The 24061-nt window shown below is 37.5% G+C and overlaps 1 protein-coding gene and 1 non-coding gene across 2 annotated transcripts in view; one reads left to right on the top strand and one right to left on the bottom strand.

Moving 5' to 3' along the window:
- CenB1A (Centaurin beta 1A) overlaps window positions 1–24061 on the top strand; it is a 95592-nt gene that overhangs the window by 55258 nt on the left and 16273 nt on the right. Inside the window, exons 11-15 of the mRNA XM_083120395.1 lie at window positions 1498–1678; window positions 2845–3434; window positions 11248–11411; window positions 15187–15286; window positions 19417–19537. Coding sequence (XP_082976521.1) covers window positions 1498–1678; window positions 2845–3434; window positions 11248–11411; window positions 15187–15286; window positions 19417–19537 — 1156 coding nt within the window. The remainder of the gene's footprint in view (window positions 1–1497; window positions 1679–2844; window positions 3435–11247; window positions 11412–15186; window positions 15287–19416; window positions 19538–24061) is intronic.
- Window positions 10811–10885, bottom strand: TRNAA-UGC (transfer RNA alanine (anticodon UGC)). Its single transcript has one exon. It is a non-coding gene; the product is annotated as a tRNA-Ala (tRNA).

Raw genomic sequence — 24061 nt, 5'->3', positions numbered from 1 at the left:
TCAATGGGCTGTTGCGCCATGGGTTATTATTACAGTTTACCATCTTCTAATGAGTTCTTTTAAGTTCCTGAGATAATTAGGACTGAATCAACACCATTTTGAACCAACATGGATGCTACTGCCAAAATTCTTACTGATTTATACTGATACCGATAGCAAGACTTGAAAATTGTCACAATTCAAAGTACTTCAGAATACATATTTACAAATGTTATATAAATTTGTCACTAGAACTATACCAAAGCATCTAACAAAGATTTGCTTCAAAAAAATTTAAATTTTACATGAGATAATTTCTTAATCACAAAACGTATTTCTCCCCACAGTACTGTTGGGAAAATAATGAAAATTTTGCATAATTTCCACCACAAGCCAAGTGGCATATTTGCAAACTCCATAAGGCACTTGGAGAGCCGTGGTGATTGAGTCGGTAGGGCATCTGACTGCCTGGGATCTAAGGTCGGAATTTTTCTGGCCTTGTCCCTGCATAAAGCGGCTCTGAGGGATCACCCAGTGTCAAAACAATAGGCATCTGGCAGCAACTCTGGGGTTAAAGGTGGCTGGAGCATGGTGTTGATCACACCTCCAAAATGACAGAGATCGAGTGTGTGTGAGCCCTATCCCCACATTCCCTAAATGTACCTTCGTGGCATAGTGCTATATGCACGGGGAACTTGACCTTTACTTTACAAGAGTATCATCTGTTGCGAGTGATTATATTCCAATATGATACATACCACTTGTATCAGCTGCTATCAATACACATGTATCAGCTTCGCTCTAGTGATAAGGCCTTACACAGTCATCATGTATACTTCTGTTACAACAGTTCCTCACATCTATACCTCCATAGAAAGGAGCAATTAGTTAGATGTGCATGGGGGTTTGTTTTGTGCTCGTCGCTTGCACAGTCTGGGGAAATAGAGGATATGCTTTTTATGGAATTATTAAAATATGCACTAGTTTGACATGTTAGAGACCTGTGTTTGATTCGTAGGATCGGTAATCTGGAACTGTCATTGAATCAAGAGAGACCCAACCAGTCTCTTAATTAGTGAGGTACCCGGTGGTTATCCAGACAATAAAGACAGTTGGAGCATTCAGCTGAACACGTTAGTTCCACTGTGGCCAAGATGAGAATGCGTCTGTGCCTTACCTCCAGACAGCCATGGGTCTTCATTGCATAGTGTAGTGCACAGGGGATAGTCTTACCTTTTACACTGGAATTCTCACCATTTATTTCGTTTACTGAAAAACAGCTTTGGACAAGATATTATCCTTCCTTTTTTTGATGATCATTTAATTTGCCTGCCTGTAAAGAGGAACTTTTGCATGTTTTAATTTTAATGGTTTCTTTACATTGATTTTATTGATTTTATCCTGACTCTACCATCTGTAGTTAAAGTGCCTAATACAATTTTACTCACTTTGTATGTAATGTGTTAACATTTTAATCCACTGAAAATTGCATTACATCCATTATTTTTTTCATTTCAGAATGCTCAGGAGTTCATAGAAGCTTAGGTGTTCATTATAGCAAAGTTAGATCACTCACTTTGGATGCATGGGAACCTGAGATCCTGAAAGTTATGGCTGAGCTTGGAAACACCATTGTAAATAATGTTTACGAGGCAAATGTTAAGAAAGATTTTGCAAGAGCTACTCCTCATTGTCATGGGTAAGGTTAATATTTTATTGAAAATTTACAAGTATTGAAAAAGAGGCATAATATATAATGGTTAGGATTTTTAAACTGCTTTATAAAGTTGGTTGGAAAGGGAAGGGGAGGGGGGAGCAGTCATGTGCCATGGACAGAAGAAAATGAGCCCCCCCATAAAGGCACCTGCTCCCTCTGAGGAATGGTCATTAATATGTCACTGGTATTTAGGAGCTGAGGTGCAGAGATTCCCGGAACGAATTAATCAAATACTAAGATCAGTCCAGCAAATTATTTCATTATATGAAATGTATGTAATTCTGGTATCCTTGCATGAAGATATTGGGATGAATGAGTCTGTTGTCAGTCAGAACTATTGATATTTGTAAAACTTCTACTGTATTTATTTTGAACAGTTTCCAACTTAAGAACTGTAACTTTTTATGTTTTTAGTGGTGGCCCAGCTGGTATTATGCCAGACTGCCACGTGGCAGACTCAGGTTCATTTCCCAGAGGGATTGATTTCATTTGGGAATTTTTCAATGTCCCTGCATGAAGCAGCTCTGGGGTTTACCCAGCTTTTTATAAATGGGTACCTGAATGCAACCCTGGGAGGGAAGAGGGGTTAAGGCAGTCAAAGCATGGTGCTGTTCATATCACTCCTCCCCGACATGCCTTCATAACATGTTGCAATGTTGGGGGGAGGGGATAGCTAAAAAAGTTTGATACGTGAATGTACCATGCAGAAGAAAGTTCCGTGTTTCTGTGCTTTTGCTCATTCTTTTCTTTGAACCAATTAATTTTCAAGGTCCTCTTCTTTATTGTGTGTCAAAAGGTTATAAAAACAACATGGGAACAGACAATTTTCTTTTACAGCATTTATGTATCATGCTTAACTCCCCAAAACACACAAATATGAATGTACACTCAGGTTCAGATAAAGTGGCACATTCTTCAACTCCCCGACCTTATAAAATGTACCACTTTATGTGAACATGAGTGTACATTGTTGTTATATTAATATCATCATCATCCATCTGAAATATATTTCTAGATATATGTCTGCTGGCAACAGAATTTGTTCCTCCTGTATTTACACCTCTTTCAGTTCAAAAAGTGTACAATTTGTTTTAGCATATTGGCTTTTGCTACATGTAGAAATGCACTGATCTATTTCATATTTTCAGAAACATCAGGGAAGGATGGATAAAATCAAAATATGTTGAGAAGCTATTTGTAAAACAATTGTCTTCACCAGATAGGTCAAGACCGAGCTTAGTGACAGTAAGGAAGTGGAGTGTGAGGAAATTAAGGCGGCGGCCAAGGAGCAGAGATAGCAGGCCCAAGACAACCCCTAACATCTGCTCACCTACCAAGAGAGAACTGGTCAGGGTGTCTAATGTTCCTAAAACCGATAGCAGTATTCTAGACCCTGTCGAACCTTTAAGTGTGCGGACCAAAGATTTAAGTGGTGCTGTGAATGACTTAAGTGGTACTCGTGCTTCAAAAGTACAAAGGGAACACAAGGCACTACCTTCATGTAGTGCACTATCAGTTCCGCAAGAAAAAGCAGATAGTTCGTTGAGTGATAGTGAATATGATAGTGCTACTGGTGTAAGTGCATGCGATGCAACACCAGAGAAAACGAAGGACTCGGAACCTGTGAATGCAGAGGTTTTGTTGTTTGGCAAGAACCTGGAGAAGCAACCTTTGGAAGGTACAATTGAACTTGATAGTGATCAGGATTCCACTGGTGGAGAAGAGGATGAATTAATAGGTGAGATTCTCTTGTTCTAAGGTGCAGTCTTATTCTGTGGCAACACACACCACTCCAGCAAGTAAACACTAACAAAAACATATATGCAAAAAAATGAACATAAATGACACACATGCAACCTTATGCTTTGCCACTCATTATTTTAGTTTTATTATTTGTAAGTTCTATAATATTTTTAATTATTTCTAATATTATTAGAATTATCGTAAGGTGGGATGGGCTAGGCTTGATTTCATATTGTTTAGTAATTTACTATCAAAACGGTCATGGTTCATGGTCATAGGAGATGTACGAGGGTAAGTCAATATATAAGTTGCAAAATGGAGTAGAAAGAAGAGTTGAAATAATTACCTGATGAAATGTGGTTTATTTTTCAACGTAATCTCCATGAACATTTAGGCACTTGCCCCAGCGTTTCACGAGTCCCTCAAAGTCAGCAGCGAAGAAGGTTTGTGGTTGGTGTCGTAGCCAGCTGGTAACCTCCCGATGGACCTCCTCCATATCCTGCAACTGGTAATCACCCAGGTGATTCTTCAGTGGGTCGAAGAGATGAAAGTCAGATGGTGCCAAATCCAGACTATAGGCTGGATGTTCCAGTCGTTCCCAACCTAGGGACTGTATGTGAGCCACTGTGGTATTTTCACTGTGTGGACGAGCGTTGTCATCCAACGGAAGAACTCATCTCTCAAAGCACCTGGACATTTCCTGTGAATGGCTGACCGTAACTTCGTCAGGGTTTTACAATACGTGACTGCAGTGACAGTGTGACCTTGGGGCAGAAATTCCACGAATAGGATGCCTGCACCCACACAAATCGAATTATGGCCCGTTGCTCACAATGTGTACACTCGGCTAACACACCTGCCATCTTACCCACTTGGCACTCGAATGACTCACTGCCATATACGATACATGGTGGTGCTGCCACCTACGCCAACACTTGTGGAAAGGATCAGTGCAACGACTGATATTCATAAAACAATTTCACATTTCAGCAATTCAAAGATATTTCATTTTGCAACTTATATATTGACTTCCCCTCGTACTTCATAGAAATTTGAGTGAAAGAAACAAGCTCGACTAGGTCTCAAACCTATGTCATTGGTATATCATACTGTTGCTCTGCCAACTGAGCTACCAAGCCAGCCAAATAGTATGGTATGGTAGAGACCCTCAAGTCCTGGTTAAGTCTGCGTCTTTCACTTAAATTTCTATGAAATGCACATGCAAGCAAAAGACAACATGCACATTTAAGCAAGCAAAACACAATATTTTTTAAAACTAATTTATTCGTGAATGAAAGGAAGTGCAAGAAAGGCTACATAGTAAATAAGATGAAAATAGAAAACACTTATCAGACTGAAAAAATTTAAAATTTTTTTCAGCCACAAGCTGCATCTTCAAACATAGAAAACTTTGCAGGTTGAATACTCACTTCTGTTTCCACCACACTATATCAGCATAAGATTTATGAGAATTGTACATTTTGAAGAATTCCAAGGATAAATGAACTCAACAAAAGGAATGGTTGGATTTTTATGTATCCCATATGATACCTAAAGTTTGGGAAAGAAATTTGAAGCCATGCTCATGCCAATGATACTGGGTGATACTAATACACTAGCTTCTGTGTTCATCATATTTTCTATTCTTTCATGCAGTCGAGCTGCAGTCTTCTTAACAAAGATAAAATACTTTCTAATAGTGTATACAAAGAGTGAAGTAGAGTGGAGCCTTGATTTTACTTTTTTCAGAGGACCAAGCTGAAAAAACTTAAAATGAAGGAAAATGTAAAAGGAAGAAAATTTTATAACATTTTGGTGTGTTGGAACCATCCAGATTGAATGTATAATGTAAAATGATGAAAATTTTACATTTAGCTATGTTGAAACTATTGCGATTGAATGTGTAATGTGGAAAAATGCATAAACTGAGAATATAAAATCAGGTTTCAACGGTATTATGCTGCATACATCACAGTATTATCACTAGGGGGCGGATTTTTGCATATTTGCATGTTTTTTCCTTAATAAAAATTCATGTGCTCTCAACGGATTTATCCATTTCAATTGATATGGATTACTCTGGTAAAGTTTTGTAGTGCATATAAATACATATTTGGGACGTTAGTGCATATTTTAGCTTAACGTAAATAAATACGTTAAATAGTATTGATTAGTTTGACTACTTACGTGAGTGAGTATGGAGTCTTATTTAGATCAACTTTTCGGAGGTCAAACTGCCTCCGGTTTCTAGGCACAGAGCATAGTGCCACATAAAAGAAGTGTTGAATGAGGATTCAGGTTAAGGGTTAAGGTTAAAAACACACACTAAAAGAAGTGTTCTGAAACGTTCTAAATAAGACTCCATACTCACTCACGTAAGTAGTCAAACTAATCAATACTATTTAACGTATTTATTTCCTTTAATAGTGAGTAATATTCACAAATCTACAATATGTTAGCTTAACGTGCATATAATTTGCATATATTGGGAGTAATTTTTATGTAATTATTCATTTCAAATTTGTCTGCTTCATTTTTCCCGTACCTTGTGTCAGCATTAAAAAATAGCATGCTTCGTCTGGTCTTGGGCACTAGTTGGATCAAGGACATTCCAAAACCCATCTCACAGCATTGCAGGTGGTCTGGTTGCGAAGATAGAATGACCTTTCAGAGATGTGAGTCACATTTCCAAATTCCAACGACAACACTGGGGTCGCGTTATTTGAGGATTATCTGTTAATTGTGAGATCTTGATAAATCTCTGTGTGTGTGTGTGTGTGTGTGTGTGCGCGTGCGCTGCAGAGGTGGCAATAAATGCCGAAGAACAGAAGTAACAGCATATTGCTCCAACAGTGGGTAGAAGGTAAAGATGTGTTTACCACTGCCGGCAAAGTTATTTATTGCCAAATATGCTCTAAACATGTAATACACTTCAGGTATTTAGAGTAGTTTTTGCAGCAATGCAGCTTGAATAGAAATTTGCCGAAATGCAAATTTACCATGCTGAAACAGAGCTTTCATTTGTAGTAACAGAAAACATTTGTTGCCTGCGTAGGCCTGGACACTGTGATTTTTATATAAACATATGTTAACTTTTGCGGACAATGCTGCTGTATAACCTAGTGAAGGATATTTGAGTACAAAATAACAAGACAGTAGAAACTAAGGGAATGATGGTCAGATGATGAAGATATGCACTATGAGCTTATTTTATTCTTAAATTAGACATAATAAAAATACAATAACTTTTTGCGATTATGTCTGTCTATGGATTGCAGCTAAATATTCAAACTACTATCCGTGACAAAAATATTGAGCCCTCTGTTTTCGTGCTTGTAAAATTGTACTCCGTGGGTGGAGAAAAGTCAAATATACCTCATTGGAAAGCTTCAAGTATCTATTTTTTAATAAGCCTCATCTAAAAATTATTCTTCATTGCATTTTTGTATTTTAATGAAAAAATCACTAAAAAGTGTAGTTTTTTCTTCCAGTTTGCAAGAACGGATAACTTAACATCATACAGTTCATAATCCCCAAATGATATAATTAGGGACATTGAATTTTCGCGATGCGCGAAATCGCGAAATGTGAAAAAAAGATGCAATTTTGAACATTCTGCACGTAACTACACCCCCTATGATGAAATATACATGAGTTTTATTCGCGAAGTAATGTGAAATGTGTGCTTTTCCACGAAATGAACGCATTTTCACGAAATAACCATGAAATATCATCAAATTAAGTAGAAAACACGCAAAAACCGGCAATCGAGATTGTGCGCACAAACTGTCGATTTGTAACGAAACGTTTGCTTAAAGTTTCCTACCACTTGCAACTGAAGAACGTTTTATCTTCGATCACATCAGGAAGACGCTGCAAATTGGGATTTCCCATGCACATAATCTCAGTTCGAAAACTTCGCTCCCTGTCAAGCTGCATTCCTTTCTTCCCCCGAATGTCTACTCAACTTCCAGTTTCATTGAACTAGCTGTAGCAGCGATAAGATTAGTCTGTTCCCACACATCAAGGGAAACAATGGTGTCATTTGTGTTCAGTCATGAATGAATTTTGTTTATCATCATGTGATTTTCAACATGTGTTTGTGTATGTGCAGTACTGATTATTTTATTTGTTGGACAGCAAGGATATCCTTTAAATACATACAATGAATAAATCACTTGAGATATGCAATTTAGAAATGAAATGATTTTGTGTTGATGTTTTCTTTTTGGTTGGACAGCTAAGTACTTGTTTATGTGTACAGTATACAAAAATGAAGTGGTTTATCAATTTATAGCTCTTTTGTATGTTGTTTCCTCTCATAATGAAAAAGTGTGTGCCATTTTTTTTCCACCGCTGGTATATACCGCTGATCTAACATTTTATTTACCGCTCTCCTCAGTTTTTATTTACCATAAATTTGTGTCCCTAGATATAATATTGAGATTTTTTGTACATGAAGACTGGTTGTTTTTGCATCTCTGTGGAAGAAGTCAAATGCAGGTCTTCACTAGATGCTTCAAAAATTTAAATTTTAGGCAAACGTGCAATCTTGAAATGTGTAATTGCAAATTCAATTAAATTGTAAAAAGCCATTTATATGACACATTTGATCCAAATCCAAAAGTTTAACATGTGTATCTCAAGTATGACCACAGATATAAATTATTATTGATTACTCCTAATATGGAAAACGTGTGGATGGCGTATGGCGAGATGCGGCCACTCTCAGACTCCGCGGGCTGCAGGTGACTTGCACAGTGTTGCCGCTTCGCTGCAGCTACATGGTCTACGCTGCGGTAATACTGGAAGTGCGTTCTGTTGGTCTGATCCAAAACATTGTGGCAGTGTAAAATAATGAATAAACAATTTATCATATTATGAATGAAATACATTTTCTTTGTATACTTTACTTATTGTTAAATTTTCTAGCTTTTATCCAATCTTTATACTAACGTCATTTTCTCCGTATCATTTTTTGTCCTTCATTTGAAATGAGTAAGTTCAACGATGAGCTTGATTTGATGAAGGGAATGAAATATCTTACCAAACATTCGAACCCGTGACTGCTGACTTCGCAGTCTCCTCTGTATAAAAAAATAACGTGCCTGTGATGTACAGCAACAGCAACTTCATAACAAAGGAAAACAGCAAGAAAAAGTGCATGTAAGGGATGTTATGTATGTGTGCGAGTTCAGGCTATATGGTAGGAACACAAGAGTGATAAAAGAAAATCTGCATTCGTCAATTACAGCATCTGAACAATGATTCTCTGTGCACAACAATTCGCTTTGCAATCAAAACTTTCGGCTTACTTTCCGTGTCAAAGGTGCTGGCTGAATGCAAAGTTTAAAGAACTGCCAGCGGTGTGTGGCAACAAAGCACACTTCATCGTAGCAACGAGACGAAAAATGCACGAGCCGGTTGTCAAGAGAAACAATTCTGTCTGTCGTTTTCAATTCGCAGAATATGAAAAGATAAGCCATAAAAATATGATATTTATTCCATGCTCATTATCTAGATATCATAGTCATTGGGCTGACCATTACCGAGATTGCAACACTGTTATTAAACATTAATATTAGCTGTTCCACAAGTGATAGCAACATTATATGTGGCCGAGATATTTATACATAAACAAGCTTCAATCACAAGAAATTTCATATTGTTACGACTGGTTTTCAATAAGCTACACATGATTGAACTCGACTTACATAAAACATACACGAAAAACTACACTTTTACGAACATTTTTGTTTGAATAGAGAACAGACAGAGCTAAAATCAATTTGTCTTTCTAAAAATAAACACTTGTATGTAGCTTTCCAATGAGGTATATTTGACTTTTTTCCTCCCAATATGCTTTTCTTATCCTTTGGTTTAAAGCTGTTGTTATATGGACATAGACGGAATATCACTGTGCATTATTTTCCATTAAATCTCACGTGACAAATAGCGTTTGTTCTACTCCCATGTTACGGTAGGTGCGAACCACAGATTCATAGTGCAGACGTTTGCTGCCCGAGTTCAATATCTGCCTATAATACATTTATCTCTGTGCAAACTCTTATCACCACCAGAACCGCACGTAGCAATTCAGCATTGCTTCCTTTGAATTGACTGTTAAGGTGATGGATTCACATCCGTAGTGTTTGCAGATTGAATCCCCGCACTACGTCATCCAGACCACTGTAGTTGTACCATGTGAAATTTATGATTGTGTTGTTAAATTGAATCAAAATGCAGTTAATCTGAATCTTAAATGAAGTATTAAGAATATGGTAAAATTTTGTTGATAGTTTTGAACGGACAAAGATTAGATTTTTTCTTCCTTTGTCCATCCAATGTCCTTGATATTGCTCAAAAGAAAACAGTACCAGGAGAAGTTGAGAAAGCTGAATTTGAGAAGCAGTTAGCAATAGCTTTCAGAAACCCAGGTTTGCAGTTCCTGCGACAGGTGAATTCTGTGTTGCAGGGGGAACCTGTCCAGAATTTGCCTGGGTATTCCACAACCGAAATTTATTTATTTGAAAGTTCTGAAAAGAGAAAAATCCATTTTACATCATAATATCAACGCAAGAAATGAAATGAACAAATAACTGTCCAGTGGCATTTTGTTAAATGGAATGAACATTTTTTAAAATACAAAGACTTACTTTCTGATGACAATCGCAAGAGTCTGCTACCTGAAAACATAGATAAATAATATCTAGTGTATTGAAATGCTAATGTAAAAGAATAAGATATTGATTAATGCAACAAAAAAAGCATAGTGTTTACAACAAAATACGTATATTATTATAATTGAAATATTGCAGTTTTTAGAGCGAGCCTCCAGACAAACGAATGTGTGTAATATAATTTTGTTCCATGAAACTAAAAACATTTTTAAATTAGTATTTTTTGGTGATCCTATAAAGTACAATTTATCACACTTTCATTTCTATAATAGTGTTCAGTGAGTTACTGATACATTTACTTTGCATGTAAGGCGTACAGAACCTTAAAATTTGTTGTTTTGAAAATTTTTAGTACATATTTTGACCTTTTTTAGTGCATATTTTGGCTTTTTTTATTGCATATAAATCTGCCCCCAAATTATCACATTGTTGACTGCTAATTCAGCAACTGTTAAATCCTAAACCAGTTAATAAATACTTTAAATAAAAATTTGATAATTAATAAATATATTCGTGGATAGTATGTTTTGTTCTATTTGTAAAGATTTTAGTGCTTATAGGATGCTTTTAATGTATATTTAAAATCAAAATATGAGTTGCTGGTTTGAGTTGCTGTTTTAAGTCCACTTTATGCACAGTAAGGCTAATCGGGACTGGACCTACAGTTAAAAGTGGGATCCGAACCAACTTGTGCCTCCACCGGGTATCGAACCCGGGACCCCTTGATTGCAAGGCAAGGACGCTACCACTGCGCCATGGGGGAGGCCCCTAAAATCAAAATATGTTTGAAATTGCAAGAAATCTAGGAAAATTAGGGATTTATAAGGAATCAATTTGAAAAATAGGGAAAAGGTTGACACCACAACTTCCCTGGTATGTAAAAAAGTGTAGACATATGTAACAAGTAATTATTTATCATTTATATGAGGTGTTCAGATGTAATATATATTGCAACATTATGAATCAAATTTACATTGTTAGTATGGCCAGCAAATACGCACAGTAGAGAAAGTTCTATGTCCTGGTTGGAATAAGCAAAAATGTTTAACTTTGTCCTTTCTTTCAAGTGTTGTTTTTTTAATGATTGAAGTAATTTTTATGCATTCAACGCATTGCTTGACATTCCAGGCGAGGAAGATATCTCCAATCTGCACCCTAACTTAATCCTCTACAAGGCTGCAGCTGCTCATAACCTACCTGTCATGTGTAAAGCGCTGGCATTGGGAGGAGATAAGATGTGGGTTAATGCTGAAGACAAATCTCGAACACCAATTCATCAAGCAATAATAAGCGTAAGGATTTATATTTGTCTATGGCTTAAATGCTTAAGGTTTAAATCATTATCTTCACTGTTTTGTAGACTCAAGGTTTTCTTATACTCTAATAACAGGCTCCTGCACAGCCAAATAATTAGTGCCTCACTTTTGTGGTGAAACGTTCCAGCTTATATTCCTGGTGGGAATAAAATTTTGGCATTGACTCAGCATCGTGAGGACAACTGGGGAGCTACTTAAAGAGAAGAAAGCTGTGGTCCAAAGCTATATAACAGCGGCAAAGAGACTCGATGTGCTTCACATGTCACCCAGTGAAAAAGCCACTCTGGAAGACAATTACCTTAGAGGGCTGTTGTACCATGAAGTTTTAGTTTTTTTATATATACATGTGTTATCCTGACATAGGGGCAGGGTGACAGTAATTTTTGCCTTATTGTAATATTTTATTAATATGCTAATTAATTAGGTAATTACATGTATAAAAATATGTGTGTGGGTACCGCCACATTAATAGTCATTAATTAGTGTAACTCTATTCATTATGCTAGCTAGTGCCTAGGTGTCCGATTTACAGGTAAAAGGTAGTTTGTAGCATGGGTCAACCTAATGCCTTGTCACCGTGGGATGTTATGAAATGTGCATGTTGGGCAACCTCATGCCTGTGAAGACGCACTTGGGGTAACATGAGTCTATCTTGTGACAAGCGTACACCTGATGTAATTCATTGATATGTAAAACATCAAGGTACAAACATTAGGGATTTCAGATCTCACAAAATTGGCCCGATAATTAGAGAAACAAAGGTTCAGATACGACTTGTGTATATAAACCATTTAATTAAAATTTAGAAAATTTACAAAATTTCGGAATTTGATTTCACAGTTGCCGGACAAGGTAATTTATCCCCTACATCAATAAGGTTTCGCAAAGGCTATCCATTGTCTCTTGCCATTCTTGTAGTTTGATATCACACCAGGTAAGAACCTCCTGACCTCCGACCACGACAGTTTGGATGTTTCTATTCTCATCCCCCCACCCCCTAGAAGAGGTCATCGCCCCTCCATCCAGAACAAATGCTACCTGTGGAACCGAGCACCGTGGGAGAAGATAAGACTTTCCCTCGACTCCTTCCCCTGGGGGTTTTTGGAAGACGGGACCGTCGACGAGGCAGCTGGCCTATTTACAGGTGTCATTCACGCAGCAGTTTGGACCACGTGCATACAGGGAAAATATCTTCTCGTAGATTTCCGTGTTGGTTCGACTCCGAAGTGCGGGATGTACTGGCCAACAAGACACGAGCATGGCAACTTTGGAAGGGCTTCCCGAGTGAACACACGCACAATACCTTTGCTGCTCTGCGACGACACTCAAAGTATCTTCTTCGAAAAAAATATAAGGAACATATAGACAATATGATTGCAACAATCCCGGAAAACCCAAAAAACTTTTTTAATCTAATAAACTCGAGGAAAAATAACAGTAGAATTCCAGCTGAAATTACACATGATAGTGAAAGTGCGATAGGCGATCAAAGGGCAGAACTCTTCAACGCTTATTTTCATGGTAACTTCTGCCCCCCGTCTTCCCTTGCAGCGTTGCCAAACGTAAGACCAGTCTGTTCCTCCTCTCTAAAAACGCTTGTCACTACACCCGATGAGGTGAAGAATCTATTGTCGTCTCTTTCAGCTCACCGTGCCCTAGGACCGGACGATATCCACACCATGTTCCTCAGGAAAACTGTGCAATCCCTGTGCTATCCCCTTTCCATTCTCTTGAACAGATGTTTTTCGGAAGGCATCTTTCCTCACACTTGGAACAAGCTAACATCACACCGATTCACAAAAGTGGTAACAAAAATTTTGTTTCATCTTACAGACCAATCTCCTTACTCTCTCCTCTGTCCATCATCTATGAAAAAGTAATCAAAGATAGACTGTACAAATTTGTTTCTCCGTACTTAAGCTCTAAGCAACATGGTTTTCTTCCTAGTAACTCCTGTCTTACAAACCTGTCTGTTTTACTCTCACATGCTATGAAATGCATTTCAAATAATTCACAATTAGATGTAATATACTTTGATCTGGCCAAAGCCTTTGATACTGTTAGTCATCGTCTTCTGATTCACAAATTATGCAATAGATTCAACATTCATGGCAAATTTCTAACCCTTCTCACAGATTACCTTAGCGATCGCCAACAACGTGTCGTTCTTCCAGGAACTGTTTCTAACTTTCTTCCTGTCCTCTCTGGAGTTCCACAGGGTAGTGTTCTAGGACCTCTCTTGTTCATATTATTCGTCGATGACCTTGCTGACCATCTCACAGCTCCTTCTAGTAATTACCTTCTTTTCGCAGATGACTGTAAAATTTTCAGAGAAATCTCCACTTCCGACGATACTCATCTTCTTCAGAATGACATAGCAACATTCACTTCCTGGTGCCTGACATGAGACCTTACATTACATCCTGAAAAGTGTACTACTCTCACTATCTCTCTCAAGAAGAATCTGTTAAAGTCATCTTACTCCATCGCTGGCAATAACATCAAAGCAGTATCCTCTCACAAAGACCTAGGCATTGTTTTCGACCAAAAGCTCACATTTGAGGAACATATTTTATTCACCACAAACAAGGCCATGCGTCTCTTAGGTTTACTCTACCGTTTCACTGAAATTAGTGACATCTCAGCCCTCAGCTTGTACTTCAAATCATTCATCTCCCCAATAATAGAATACTGCTCTCCCGTCTGGTCCATGGCATGTCCCACTCAGCTCTCCAGAATCGATTCAGTCTTTCACTTCTTCCTAGCTATAGTCCGTCACAGGGTTCCCTCATTACGCAATTTTTCATCTCTGCATCTCCTGTATTTTCTAAACTTACAACAGCTTATCAGCGACGGTTGCAGAATGATTTAAGTTATTTATACAAAATTGTGAATGGAAAAATCCGCTGCAACACACTTCTTGAGGAATTCCACTTTCGAGTACCTATGCGCACAACACGCAACACAAGATTATTTTATACAAAAAAAACTAGACTAGAAATTCAAAAAAGATCTCTCTTTTACAGACATGCAGCACAATATAATGATCTCCCCTCAAATATTAATATATTTTCCTCCGAGTTTGCCTTTCGGTATTCCATCAGAAGAAATGCCTGTAATTAATATCACATAGTGCCATCTTTTACTTATTTTTCTGTTCATTTGCTATTCACTTTTATGTTGTTTCTTAATTTTTTTAAATTTTTTTTTATATATATATTTTTTTATTTTTTTTTTATTTTTATGCTTATTATAATTATTGCTTTCTCATTGTTGACAATTTCAGTGTAAAATGGCCACCTGTGCTGTATCTGAAATTTTCTCAATAAATAAATAAATAGTGTTTATGTTGACTTGTTGCAACCCATGTGCATTGCCGTACAACGAAAGATAACCCCTAGACAAATCAGGGCCAAATATGGAGTGCACCGAGCCTCGAGAGGGGATGTAAAGTGTGGGTGGGCCAGGCAAGTAACAATATAATTTGAGGGCCTGTCACAGGATATTGAACATATTATATTGGGTCCTCTTGCAGGAAAAGTAACAAATAGTATATTTTTTACAGTCTTAATTTCATACATTTAATTTTGGTCCTTATCATTGCTTGACCAGTTTCACTAATCCAAAATTGGAGTCGCATAGAAGCTTTCATCTTTATTAGATTATGTTAACATTACTAAAAGTTTATTTCATAGATGTCAGTGTAAAGTGTGATAGTAATATTTTAAACAAATATATTACATTTTTATAGGGATCTGTTATGGCTTGCGAGTATCTTCTTCTCAATGGAGCAAAGATTAATACTCAGGATGATGATGGAAAGACACCTCTTCACCTTGCAACAGAATTAGGTAATGTGGTGAATCATTTTCTTTCTTTTTAGTTGATGACTCATTGCAAGTTGCAAGAAAATACATAAAAATATGTAAATATTACATGGAGGTATGTTCTAGTTAGAAAGATTCTTATGTGCAAAGGGTCTTACTTTTGGGAGTAATTGGAATTCATGGTTGGCATGGTTAACTCTGTTTTTCTACTGCATAGATGAAGTTCTGTATTTCAAAGTTGTAATTTTAATTTGTTTTCCAATTAATTTCGAAAAGCCACTGTGTACATGAACAAAGGTTACAGCATCTAGGATGCACATGGTATCACTTTACTGCTTTTCCTATTTTCCCAATCGGGCATCACTGTTGGGCATTTGTGTTCTTGATTTGCAGTTGTCCTGATTTCCGTCATGTGGTGGTACTTGTGGCTGTGATTGGTAGGTTGGTCTGTCTGGTGTGTTGTGCTGCTCCCATGCTCACTGTGTGGTTTAAGCTCCTTTGGTGATGATAGATATTTGTGCATGAGGTCTGCATTTATCCTTTCTGTCCAGGATCTTTCAAAGTACAAGGTGCCAGGTGTGGTGTGCTTGTCCGTTGGTCCTTCTAAATTGATTGGAAAACCAATAAGAACTGGAATGCTGAAATATGGAACTTCATCTATGCAGTGATTGAAATGTTTGATTAAGTCTGCCTTAGGAATGATTGGAATATACATCAAGAATGTTTCGGTAAGGAGACATGTACATCTGGAGTTTAAGTGTAAGGTAGACACTAGAAAAGTTGATAGATTACATTACTTAAGCTAACACCAAACAACTTAACACAATGTCTGATAGCCACAGCCATACATGCATGGAGCAGGGTGAATAAAAAAAAGTTTACTCTAGGCATATTAGGGCTATTAGTCAGTATAAACCAAACAACTACAAGAAATAATGTATTGTGGTATTTATATTAACTCTGCATGCCCACTTAGATATGTATTCTCCCCAACATTTTACCTCTATATTTTAGTTTGTGCCTCGAAGAAGACAAATGCTCATGTAAGGTATTATGGAAGGATGATAATGGTTTGGAATGCAAAATTTCCAGCATATATTTCATTATTACAGCATGCATTTCTAGCTTTCTTTCTTCACAGTATTCAGGGATGTCTGAACTCATTTTGGAGTTGGGTGGGGGAAATCCAAGTTTTTATATCAATCCACCAATTTTTTACAATCTGTATTCGCCACATATATAACATAAAATGTGATTGTAATAATTATTAACGTTATATATATTTTACTCTTCTATTTATATATCAGGGTGACTATTCACCGGAACTCCTCGAATTCCGGGAATTATGCATGAATTATTGGCTCCGGGAATTGTGCGTGAATTCTGCATGAATTTTTCTCCGTAGATGTAAAAAATTGCAACTTTTATTAATCCACAACCACTGAATTTATACATATTTCTAAAGGGCCTGAGGCAAGTTTTTAACAGTTTAGCTTTTATTTTTATTGAGGAAGGAAAATAAAGCTGCTTGGAAAATAAAGCATAATTCTCTCAATCCATTTAACTTGTTAGTGTGCTTTGCAGAACAATCTATCTGATATATGGAAAATTATTGCAAGATATCGTGAAGTTGATTAGCTAAATTTGAAATTCTTGTAGAATTTACAATTGTGTGTAACTGTTTGTAGATTTATTTCGAGCCTGAGTATGTTAAATGGCAAATGTAAACTCCGTATATGTCAAATTAAATATTTTAGATACAATTACCACTTAATTGAATTGAATTAGAATTTTCATATAAAGGGTGCGGCAGAAATAGTTAGACGATGTTTTTTTGCAAAATTATTACTTTAATGAACTTTTATTAAAAAAACATTTATATGCCAAGAATTTACATACAAAAGCATTACATATGGTAATTACTTCTTGAAAATTATTTCACTGAGGTGTGCACCATGGGTAGTCAAACAGATCTCTGCACGTCGCCTCAGCGCACTCACAGCTCGTTGCACCATGTTGAGCGGGGTTTGTTGGATTGCAAGTTGAATTGAGTCACGCAAATCCTGTAATGTTGCAGGTTTATTTGCATACACTACTTGCTTCAAGTAACCCCATAGGAAGAAGTCACATGTCAATAGATCCGGCGAGCGTGCAGGCCAAGGAACATTGCCGCGACGAGAGATAACTCTTCCAGGAAACATCCTCCCAAGAATGTTGATTGAAGCATTTGCTGTGTCTGACGTGGCTCCGTCTTGTTGAAACCACACCCGCGTAAGGCGACGCTATCTCAGTTCTGGGAGAACGAAGTTTTCGAGCATGGCCACATATCGAGCGCACGTGACAGTTACAGTGTCACCATCCTCGTTCTCGAAAAAGTATGGTCCAATAATTCCATCAAAAGAGACACCACACCATACTGTTACTTTAGGGCTATGAAGGGGCACTTCATGCAGCAACCTTGTATTTTTGTTTGCCCAGTAACGGCAATTATGCTTATTCACACAACCATTAATGTGGAAATGAGCCTCGTCTGACATGATTAACCTGTGCAGAAAGTTAGGGTTCTCATTAGTCATTTGTAACACCCAATTACAGAAGTGAACGCGTTCATTGAAATCTTGAGGGGGTAACTTGTGAATCATCTGAATTTTGAATGGGTGGAAGTGTAGGTCCTGGTGTAATATTCGCCGCACACTCCTATCTGAAATGCCAAGTGACACAGCATGCCTACGATCTGAACGCCTCGGACTTTGTTCCAATGCCTCTCGAACCATCTCTATGTTTCCTGGTGTCCTCACTGTACGATGACGACCTGGGGATTTCTTTGATGTTGCAGATGCCGAAGCTCGGAAATTCTTCACCCAATTAAGAATAGTTTGTCGTGTCGGTACTTGTCCATTTCTACCAATGTTAAAATGACACCTTAACTTACGCTGCGTAATTGTTGCAGAGTCTTTGTTCTTCAAGAAACACTCCACAGCGAAAGCACGATGTTCGTTCGGCCAACGCTCCATGTCTACTGACGGAAGGATTACGTAATACTTAAAATACGGCGCATGCGCAATGAACATTCGACCAAAACTACATGCATACAAAATGCTTTGAACCACTTTACAAAACAAAACCAACAATGAACACTTTATTTATCGGGATACGTTTCTATGTTCATTTTACATCGTCTAACTATTTCTGCCGCACCCTTTACATTGGAATGACACAGACCCTTTGTATTAATATGTTTGTGTATGTGTGTGGGTCATGAGAAGCAGTAATACGTAAGGTTAAAATAGAGAAAACATCTGCTTATAGCCTTGAATTTTTGGAAAGTTCGCTTTGAAAACCGAGAATTATACTTGAATTTTATCATGGTCCTAGAGTGGGGATGGCATTTTGATGTCGCCTGCAGTGTGCTGCCACAGTGCAGAAGGCGTATATATGCAGCTTCGCTTTGTTTGCTTCGACCAGATTCGACTGCATATATTCGCCTAGACATTGAGACCGTAACAATCATGTTAGGTGAGATTATGCTTCCTGTGGTAAAAACAAAAACAGTAGCAGAAGATAAGAAGGAAGAAGAAGAAAGAGAACAGTTGTCTGCTCTCAGAGTGCTGTAGTTCATGCGTAATCACGGTGGCTACTCGCCAGGAATTCCGGGAATTCTGCATGAATTTTTCTCCGTAGACGTGAAAAATTGCAACTTCTATTAATCCAAATCCCATTAAATTTATACATATTTATGAATGTCCTGAGCCAATTTTTTCACAGTTTAGCTTGTATATTTTTATAGAGGAAGGAAAAGAAAACTGCGTGGAAAATAATACGCAACACACTCAATATGTTTACTTTGTTTGTTAGGTTACTAGTACCCAATTAGGGCTTCTTTAGTGAAATCATGCAATTTAAATTATGAAATGTATCATATTAATACAGGAATAAATTATGGTGGTCATAAAAAAAGAAACAGCTTTTAATATTAATATAACCATTAATATTAAAATAGTAATATTTTTATTTATTATATTTTAATATTAACATTACCATTCTGAAGTACGTGGACTGATTGTGTTCAACTGCAACGCCTGTTAGAAACACTTCCTGGCATCCATAATAGATTGAAATGTTGGAAATAATAAATTACTGTATTTCTTTTACAGGTCACACTGCACAAGTGTGTCTTCTTTTGAAACATAGAGCTGACCAGCATCTAATGGATAATCATGGAAATGATCCACTTACAATTGCCATTCGAGAGGCCAATGCAGATATTGTCACATTGTAAGTAGCAGTTGATGTTGTTTAAAGAGTCATGTAAAGTCCGACACTTCCAATTTATAACTAGCCCACAAACTTTAGGTAGTGCTGTTAGAATGCAGAACTGTTTGTGTCTACCTAGCATTGTCAGCGTGGTAGAGAAGTATGTGAAGTATTTAATTTAGGTTTATGTTTGATGTGTCGTTATTGCTTATAAATAGGGTTGGGGGGATTTTTGGATATCTACAATTGTTTCCCTTGAAGAAAGTCATCATTTTCAGATTAATTCATTTCACTTGCTTTGGAATACTCTGGTTAAATTTTATAGTGAATACAGAGGTTGATCAGGTGACCAGGTTTTATCCGACTGATATGTAAAGTGTTCTTACCCTATGAAAAGCTGTGCCGCCACCAACGGTTGTGTTCTATGGGACCACCAGTAGTATAGACTATCGCCCGACATCACCATTTCCACTGCAACAAACTATGTTGGAGCACATGCATAGGAATTCCATCCCATTCCTCCTTACAGGCTTTCCATAGGCCAGTGAGGATGTGGGGGTGGCGATGTTGTAGACGTTGTTTTAACAGTCCAAATGTGCAGAAATCCATTGGACTGGCATCAGGGCTTTTGAAGGAATGTCATGAAAGGGAATAACATGGATTCCTGTTTCCTGGATAAAACTGGAGGGATGATCTAGCAGTGTGGCTGGATGCTTTGTCCATGTGGATCTGCACCTGGTTCTTGTTGGCTCCATACAAACGAGGGATGTCTGTCCAATAGTTTGGGGCCATAATGGATTCCTGGAAGTAGGCAGCACACCTTTATGTTTTTGTCCACCTTACATATCTCCAACTTCCCCTCATAGCAGTATCCGGCGACAATCATGATTCTCTGCAGGAAACTTTCTTGCTGGCAACCTCGAATGGGCCCCTTTTGTTGGCGAATGGGCCTGCATGAGCACCATTTGTGTTTGCCTGGCCACGATATCTTTAGCTGTGGTCACTCCGATGGTTAAACCATTTTCCCAACACTGTTTCACTATTCGGTTGTACGAAAAATGTATGCAGAAAAGAGCCATGATGTACCCTTCCCAATAATGGTTAATTTTCGGTAGCATTTTACTAGCACAAACACAATGCTCCGGCTAATACAAGCTCAGACACAACACTGGTTTCAAGGCCGGTTTCCAGGTTCTGGCGCAACTACACACGTGGCAGCAGCATTTCCAAATCAGTCGGATATAGCCCGATCAGCCTTCTGTATAAATGCACATTTGAAAGAGTAGTGCATGTAGGGGCATGTAGTACATTGATTCAGGGTCCAGCACTATAGCCGTGCAGTGTAAGCTGTCATGCTTTGGGTTCCAGCATGGGTTAAAGCCTCCTGGGGAAAGCGTAACAATATTTCTCCTGAGAATTCGGCCTGTGTATGGGGCCAGTGGCCACCCACCATCATGATGAAATTTGGGAGCTACGAATGACTAGGATAACCCTGTCATGGAAACCTACAACATCGACTGGGGGTTTGTCATGCTGGCCGTAAGTGGTTGAATGATCACCCACATCTGCTGAGACATGTGAAAGTGAGGCTGGCAGTCAGTAGGTAGGCCCTGGCCTTCATGGGCTGTTGCCCCACGGATTTACATTGTTTCAGGTGTTCATTTCCAGTGTGCCACATGAGCATTTCCTGTTCTTTGTGTGTCAGCATTTAGAAATAATGTATATTGCCTGACTATAAGCATGGCGTAGTTCTTACGACAAGCATTTTTGGCTATGTAGGATGATGATAGCGGAATCGTAGATATCTGTCAAATGGTGGATATTGTTATTGATGTTAGGTTGGAGTGTGATAGTACAGTTATTTGTGACAAAAAACCTGAATTTGCCATAGCAACTATATGTAATCACATTTTTTTCTTTGAACATATACAGAAATACAATGATTTTCCATGACTGCCCATGTTAATAGATTACAATAGTCAACTATGTAGTGACCAGGATGTTTATTGATAGTAATTCTTCCAATTCTTTGAATTGTGTGGGCGGCGGTGTGTCGAAGGAGATTACTGGGGTCATAGTGCCTTCTTCAACCAAAGTTTTGTAAAAAAGAAAAAAAGTGAAGTGCAGGAAAATATGGCAAAATATATAATTTACTACTTAAATAAATGTAACACCATATACGTACCCACTCATATGAAATTCTTGCTCATACCATAAGTGCAAAGAGAGCCTCCCTGATGGCACAGTGGTAGCGTCGTCGCCTTGTAATCAAGGGGTCCCAGGTTCGATACCCGGTAGAGGCACATAGTGGTACGGATCCCACTTTATACTGTAGGGCCAGTCCCAATTAGCCTTTCTGTGCATGAAGTGAACTTAAAACACCAACTCAATCAATCAATCAACCATAAGTGAAAGGCATGCCATAAAAGCATGCAGGGAGACCCCCAAAATGGTGAGATCATCACCATGTTCTAGGTCTAGCTCTGTTCTAACTCTCACTGACTTAGGATTTGTTGTCTAATCGTTTGCCACTTCCATATTAGCAGCCATTTTGTTTCCTCACTTATGAACTTATTTTTACTATTGTTCATTCTGAAGAGCGAGAGAGACATATCATCACAGTATGTTGGGAGACCGTAATACACTGGAATATTAAAATGGCTGTTATTTAATTACAAAACATATTTTTCATATAATGCTGCTGCAAAATAAATAAAAAATTCAAATTTTGTGTATTTTCCAGGATAATTAGACTCCATGAAAATGTCACGTGACTCTGTGGACTCTGTGCTACACCCAGCCTATGCTAAGGTATCGACCAATACAGTACAGCGGCATTGACTCAGCCCTAGTTTTAATTGATCAGTGCAATGTCATTCCTTAATTGATACATCAGTTTTGAAAATTAGATGTTCAATTCTAATACAAATTTGAGACTCATAAATAACATTCATCTTCCCATTTTCACTTTACCTGCAAAATGGCTGAGGGTATGAAGTATAAGACTCATCATGAGTCCCAGCCAGGGCAAGAGCGTTAATGATTGCCACGTCACCAATTTAATTTAATCATCAGTCATTGTTGCTATTGGTTTGTAGAGGAGAAATGGATATAACATTTAAGAAATACAAAAACATCACATTTACATTGGTAATGCAAAAAATAATCATCTTTATTAAAGAAGGCTTTTTTTGGCCTGTTGGGCTGCTCACAACCAACCTTTGTCAGTAAGGAAGAGGGAGAGGAAAAATTACAGGAGTAAGAATAAAGTTGAAATAATACACTCACATTTTTTTTAAAAATAAAAATATAAAGAACTTTTGCACTTAACGAGTGGTACACTTCACAGTTTACTGTCCAGTGTGCAAGTACATTCTTTATGTTTTTGGATACAAACAGATTAATGCACATGTGATACTAATAGTAACATTCTTTTGTGATAAAGAGAAAAGTGTGAGGTGAATTTACAAGGAGCATATAATAATAAGTGACAAATAATAAAAATAACCAATGGAAATTAAAAGTTGCCATGCCATTAACCTTGCACAATGTTCTGATTCTTGTGAGGGAAACTGTGGTGTTTCCACATTGTAACCAGCAGTGGTTTACATTTGTTCATAGGTTTGTTTCAACCACTACAGAAAAGATCTGAGAAACAGAATGTACTTACTATAACCTAAGTCTGGTAATTTATTTTTTTATATCATTTTAGGTTTATTCAGAGGTTGGCTAAAGTTGATGACTTGTGATCTACAGAAATGTAGCAAGGTACGAGGTATGAAGAAGTTTTGTGTATTCAAAGGTGCTGGCTTCAGCAAAAAGTTTACTTTTTATTTTTCATGTATTTGTACTTGTTTTCGCAAATTGGAACTGATCATTTTATGGCAATTCTTTTGCTTCAGTGTTGTCTAACAATAAAGCCTTGTACCTGACTGCATTTTGTTCAATCACTGGTCATGTAACACATTTTTCCCTCATTCTCTATGATAATCTTCAATGAATTCCTGTTCTACGACTGGTTTGGTAGATTTTTCTTCTCCTCCTAGTTTTCAGTTTTTGTGAATTTGTGTAAGTCTGGAATATATATGTTGATATGTGGGATATGGCAAACTTACCTCTTCAATAATGTATTATTTGTCATGCTTTTTTTCGTCATAGTGGTAGTTAAGGATGTACCATCAGTGTATTTTTTTAACAAAATGGGAATGAAATGAATGATCTTCAGCTTCATTGGAGGATTTGTGAAGCATGCATTGGAAAGGTCCATTGTACTGTCAGCATTTGTATGTTTTACTCCAGTATAACAAATATTTACTTCTGTTATGCATGAATATCGCTAGAGGCATGCGTATTTCGTTTTTGACGAAAACACGAAATGCGAAATAACAATTTGTATTATTAATTTTCATGTTTCTAAAAGGTGTGAAGTGCATTTTGCTACCATGTTTTGTCACGAAATGAACTGCAAATTCGAAATAAACTCTTAAACACAAAATTTAGGGTTTATTTAATGAAGTGACACTTTCTGAGGTCTGAATTATCTTG

Source organism: Lepisma saccharinum, chromosome 4 (assembly GCF_977018435.1).
Source record: "Lepisma saccharinum chromosome 4, izLepSacc3.1, whole genome shotgun sequence".
Classification (NCBI taxonomy): Eukaryota; Metazoa; Arthropoda; class Insecta; order Zygentoma; family Lepismatidae; genus Lepisma; species Lepisma saccharinum.
The sequence above is the reverse complement of the archived record's forward strand: the minus strand, read 5'-3'. Positions and strand labels throughout refer to the sequence as shown.